The 6,000-nt window shown below is 36.5% G+C and overlaps 1 protein-coding gene across 1 annotated transcript in view; it reads left to right on the top strand.

Moving 5' to 3' along the window:
- LOC128880838 (protein obstructor-E-like) overlaps positions 1-6,000 on the top strand; it is a 111,490-nt gene continuing 105,490 nt past the window's right edge. Inside the window, exons 1-2 of the mRNA XM_054131328.1 lie at positions 1-138; positions 3,975-4,074. Coding sequence (XP_053987303.1) covers positions 4,050-4,074 — 25 coding nt within the window. The 5' untranslated portion in view covers positions 1-138; positions 3,975-4,049. The remainder of the gene's footprint in view (positions 139-3,974; positions 4,075-6,000) is intronic.

Genomic DNA, 6,000 nt, shown 5'->3' with positions numbered 1-6,000 from the left:
TGTTTTTTGAAGCTACAGTACGGGCTTAGCAATCCCGAGGTACCCGAGCTAGAGATGAGAGATATTGCAAACAGTATTAAAACAATGCAGGAGTCATGTAAGACGATGATAAGAAGAATGGAAATAAGCTAGTAATAAGTAAGCAGTAGTGCAATATTTTTGTATAACAAGTTACGCACTTTAAATAAATGAATGAATGAATAGTAAGACGTTGCGTGGAGGCGTTAGACAGTGATCATAGCCGTTCGCAAAGATTTCATGGACTAACAGAATTCATATGGAACCACCGGAGGAACATTCCCTTTCAAACAAACAACAATTGGTTTAAATAGATTCAGTCGTACAAAGTTATGCGTGAACCACAACATACTGGTTAAGTCGATAACCTCCACCTTTTTTCGAAGTCGGTTAAAAAGGATTACAGACCTGCATTGTCTGTGCACTGCTTAAAACGTTAACTGTCAGGCTAAAACTCGTGAAAATTTCTGCAAAGCTAAAATTTTGTCTCGAGACTATTAAAGGTTAGATAATTAGATTAGATAATTTAACGTTCGTCGTAGTATTTAATTTTGTAACATCGGCAAATTCACGAATCCTATCCAAGTTTGTTTTCATTATTACCCCACCTTCGGAATTAATTTTTTAATTGCTTAACGAAAAGTCCTGTCACCCTTTCTGGACGATATGGCGACCGATTTGCTAAATTGAATCCATTCTACCAATGGCTGGCAATTTACGTCAATGGGCAACTGCTTTAATGTTTTAGTTAGAACTAAGGGAGAGCACCACTGTGAAGGGTTGAAGAATTGCTAATTATTGTAATTTTTTTCTTTAAATTAATTACTTATCTTTTGGTTAAGGAAAAAGATGTGTTATTAAGGATTCATGGAACTATATTTATATAAATTTTAATTTAAACATACTGAAAAATGACAGTTATAAAATATAACATGAGGGCTCCTGAGAAAATTGTCTCCGCATGGTACATTGAATATCTTCTTAGTGGTTCATCTGAAAAAAAACTGAGTACCTTGTTAATCTGTAGGAACATAGCTATCGTTATACGTAACGGTTTTTTGAAAAATGAATTTTTGAGAAAATGACGACACTTGGGGAAAAACATTTCAATTTTTAAGATACCTAAAGAAATAGTGATTTAAAAAATGTTAACAAACAGCTATGCAGAGACTTAGCTACTGTAATTACAAAATTGTTCGTAGGAAAACATTATAATTGAACTGTAATTGCTCAAGTTGTCGCATGGAACAGTTTGAAAAAAATCGTTTCGAGAAAAACGTGATGGAAGTTTTAATAACATATTGTGTACAATACATAAATAATTACATTTTATCATATATTACTAGATGTCATCAATTCTAGGGCCATATGATGGTTCTTCTCCAGCATTGCTCTTGCCAATTTTTAAGTTTTTTTTTGACTCATCACAGTGGTGTTCCCTCTTAATACACCCAAGGTCGATCAACCTGCGATATCTCAGCAATGGTTTTTGCTCCTCGTTAGGCCGCTCGAGCGTGGACGTGCACGTAAGCGCAAACACCAGTTCGACCAATGCGATTTATTCGAGAAACTGGATTAAGCGGAGCGAGAAAGTTCCGTTGTCGTCGAAAGTGACCGGCATTAACATGCGCCTGTCCGTCCTGATTGAAATCGTCTGCTTGGAAATACGCTGAATTAGAATACGTCCCTATTCGCCGCCACATTCAGCGCCCGTTTGCTACTTTTTTTTTTGGATCGTTGTGAAATTTCAGCCATTCCTTTCAACGATCCACAGTTTCATTGAGCTTCGGGCGCAAACTGGCATCAAAACACTTGCCAGTTCACTTTTACTCGCATTTTTTAACCGACTTCGTAAACGGAGGATGTTATCAATTTGTCCCCTATGTATGTTTTGGTTATGTTTACGGATAACTTCGTAACCTATTTAAACCAATTTTTGTTTGTTTGATTGTATCATATTGTATCATCAGACACTTTACGTATAGCAGAGAAATGCAGACTGTTTTTATAATTGAGAGGTGTGCCGCAATAAGGAGGCAGGTCCAAACATTAATTTTCACTCTTCTATTCTATTTTCGAGATAATTAACCCTTTGCACTCGAGGCCTTTTTCACTTGCGCGCACCAGCAACTCCAGACGATTTCGGCCAAATTCGGCAAACACTTTACAAGTACTTTAAAAACATTTATAAACAAACAAACGTATACAAATAATAAAATTCCATCAGTTTATTCATTTATATGTCGAAAACAACAAACTTCGATAAATGTTACACTCTGTAATTAGTTTTGCTGTGACATTTTGGAAAACAATATCCAAGATGCATCCTAGGTTTGTCAGGACACGTATCATAGTAATACGAAATTTCCCGGCTACCTCCAGGCGTGTGACAGTCAGAACAAATCTTGTAGTCCCTTTTTGGCCCTTTTAGTATTACGTGAAGCTTTCCGGTAAGTCGGATTTCATCGGAATGCGACGTAGACGCTTGCTCTCGTTGCTGACGATATAATCTTCTCAATTGTTCGACAAGTGTTTTCAGAAATCGCAAATGACTCAGTGGCTTTTACCTTTTTTTGGTCTTTTCTAGTTTATACAAAATGTATGAATTGATCAGGGAAATTTCCATGCATCAAAAAAAAAAGCTTACGCCACCATTTAAGACTTGCAATCACTCGGGCGCCGCAGCAGCGCCGCTCGAGTGCAAAGGGTTAATACTAACCTATTAGTCCAAAGGAAGAATATTAAACATCATTGAAACAATATGCAAATTAAAAATAACAACCATGAAATTTTAGGTAGAAATACCTACAGAATGAACAGCGAACATGATAAATGAAACACAAAGATTAGGTTTAAAAACAGCTCTTCAGTTGAATCACCCAAATCTATGAGTTAAATAAAGTCAGAGGGGCCATTATACGGTGGTTCACTTTCGCGCACGCAACTGTCCAAACAATTTTATAGTAAATCGAGATAGTAGCTTTTACCGGAACCTAGAAGCATAACAATTAATGCACAGCAGCCTATCGCCTTCATGATCACCTCGCTAGCTATCGATATCCAGCCAAGCAATTATCTTAACGGACGATGAGCTACAATAGTGTTATTTCACCTCGTGATTGCTATGCACGAACGTGAAACTCCATTCTCCAGCGCGGACGCGAATTAATTAACGAGTTCATAAGCGCCTTGCGAGTTTTGATTTCTATCCGCTTTCATGACCCTAGTCGATCCGCAGAACCGCAGGCGCAGGCACGATTAGGATCTTTTCCATCGGAAGCTACCGCTGCGCGCGATTATTGTAATATAGGCGAATGAGCGCATGAAAAAGAGTCCCCAAAACGGAGTTGTGCTTGCCATAATTTACTTCTGGGTTCCTCCAAAAAAAGCAAGTTTAATTTAGTGTTCAACATCTTAAATAACAACAACTTACAAAAGAAAACGTAAGAAATCTTAAAATTCAGATTTATGAAATTTTCTTTCTTTTTCTTTCTCATATCATAGCACAAGTACTTAATTATAAAATTATGTCGTCCTGGATTCCATCCTTCCTTTTCAGAGTGGTGGTGGTGGTGGTGGTGGTGGTGGTGATGGTGGGGACCGGGGCGGGGGGGAGAGAATATTATTTTTAAAATTCTATCACCAAAAGCATTCGAGTAAAAGATTTAGAAAGTAGTTCGTTTGGGGTTAATTTTCTGATTAGTTTTCAGGTTTTTCAATTTAAAATTCCTTGGTTGCTACTTTTAATTTACGTATTGTTTCACCGATATTCGATATTCTTCCTTTGGACCAACAGATTGATATTAATTATCTCGAAAATAGAATAGAAGAGTGGAGATATTATTTTAAAATTCTATCACCAAAAGCATTCGAGTAAAAAATTCGTGAAGTAGTTCGCTTGGGGTTCTAAAGTAGCAGACATCGATGAGATCCGATGACGAATTCTTCTTTTTTAGGAGGCGAGGTATACCGAGGACACCCGAATACGTGTGGCTGGATGATGAAAAAGGAAGTATCGTACCGGATGGCTAATGCACAATCACCTTCCGGATAACGGTAAGAGTGCACTGACGTAGTAGTCAGTGTTACGTGCCGCAACGTCCCAAGGATGCAGGTGCCGCGCCTCTTGGTGATTAATATTCGGCTCGTAGGTCTCCTTAATACCAACCGATTCGAGCAGGACAACCGGTCGTCCTCCTGAAACCTTTTCTGTCACCTTGCCCTGAATCCCTGTGGAAGTTGCGCGCGCGTATTTATAGGCAGGGCCGACGGTGCGTGAAAGGCACGACGCACCGCATCAGGGCGCCTCTTAAGGGGTGCTTCGATTAAAAAGAGAAGAAGAGAACATTTTTGAATCGCTCCTTAAGCACAGTTGCGATAATCTTGTGTAGAAGGTGTTTAAAATTGTCATAGAACTTGGACATTTTTCCAGAAACCATTTTATTTATATCGATACACGTGCAACGAGGAGGGATTCAGTTGACGTGGTGCTTTCAAATCTGATTTCGTAATTTTATTTATGTTGCATAATATTTATATGTATAGTACACGTTATATGTACGTGTGTTTATATGTATAAACGTGTACGTTGAATGTATTTTATTATTTATTTAAATATTAATATACTTATTTTATCACTATTTTGTAAAAGTACAGGTAGTACTTTAAACTTGAAAACTTGTTTCATATACAGGGCATTTCACTTACCTTGATCACCTTGAGCATATCGTTTATTTTGTATGATAGAAAAAATTTCAGGGGGAGCAAATATTCCGTTCGATGGTGCAATACGGCGATGAGCCGAATTTTGTTCACTTTTTCTAATCCGATGTATAGTTCTGTATATTAAATTATATTAATAATTAATTAATATATATTAATTAATGCAGGCTGCTATTAACTTGTGCATAACGTTAGAAGGTAGCATTCTGATCAAACAACCAAAGATACAATTACTCCATAATCGATTACTTTAGCATCGAAATGATATTTTCAAGTAAAGGCCAGTTTCCGTGATGTTAATTTCTCTTTGTTCGTTGTCAATTGGATCAACCTTTCTTGCGGTAAAAATTTCACATCGAAGGTTTGCTTAGACATACTCGCAAGCACGTTGCTCGAAGTTCGCGCGAGTTTCCAGCCAAGGATAGCTAGAGATATGAATGCCAGATCAGGCGATGAACGGGGTGAAAATAGCTGCGTTATAGTTTCAATGATTAATCGAAGCGTTTGCATTCGCAGCGAGTTCTCATGGTTTCTAATGAGAGACTTATAGTACCTACTCTTGGATAGTTTCAATTTTTAATGCGAGCCGTGACTGTTGTGAGAAATTCCGTGAGGTATTGCGCAAAAACAATCCATGGTATTATGAGTAACTCAGAAGGGAACTATTTCGGACTTTGCATTTAAATTACGAATATTGTTGGAAGTATTTTGTTAATTTTTTTTTTATTTTGAATATTTCAGTTGAAGAAGTAAGTTTTGACGTAAATTAATAAATACTAGTCGTTTGAAAATTTCAGGTATATAAAATATACAATTTCTTCATAAATTCTAAACTTAATATAATTATAATTAATTGGATACAAATTTTGTTATAATTTTAAATACTATACTATTTAAATCGACAACAAAAATCATATTCAATTAATACAAATATTCTTATTAATAAAGATTTGTACATACTTTTATCTTCTGAAGAAGATTTATATGAGAAAAATACTTACTGAAACTTGCTACTTTTACCGGTATTTAACGGTACCATTTAATATATGAGCGCTGTTCAATTGTACTTCTATTTATTTATTCTACCCCTATTCGTTACTATTATTATTAACGTAGTATTGCTACGCTATTAATGCTCTGAAAAATCACTTCGAGGACGTTATTGTAAATGCGTCATGACAGTTTTGGCAGACAAAGGATGTAGAAGTTCTTTGTGTTTTTAAGTTACCGTTACTCGCAGGTCTTTTGTATGCTAGCGAT

Source organism: Hylaeus volcanicus, chromosome 8 (genome assembly GCF_026283585.1).
Source record: "Hylaeus volcanicus isolate JK05 chromosome 8, UHH_iyHylVolc1.0_haploid, whole genome shotgun sequence".
Lineage (NCBI taxonomy): Eukaryota > Metazoa > Arthropoda > Insecta > Hymenoptera > Colletidae > Hylaeus > Hylaeus volcanicus.
The sequence above is the reverse complement of the archived record's forward strand: the minus strand, read 5'-3'. Positions and strand labels throughout refer to the sequence as shown.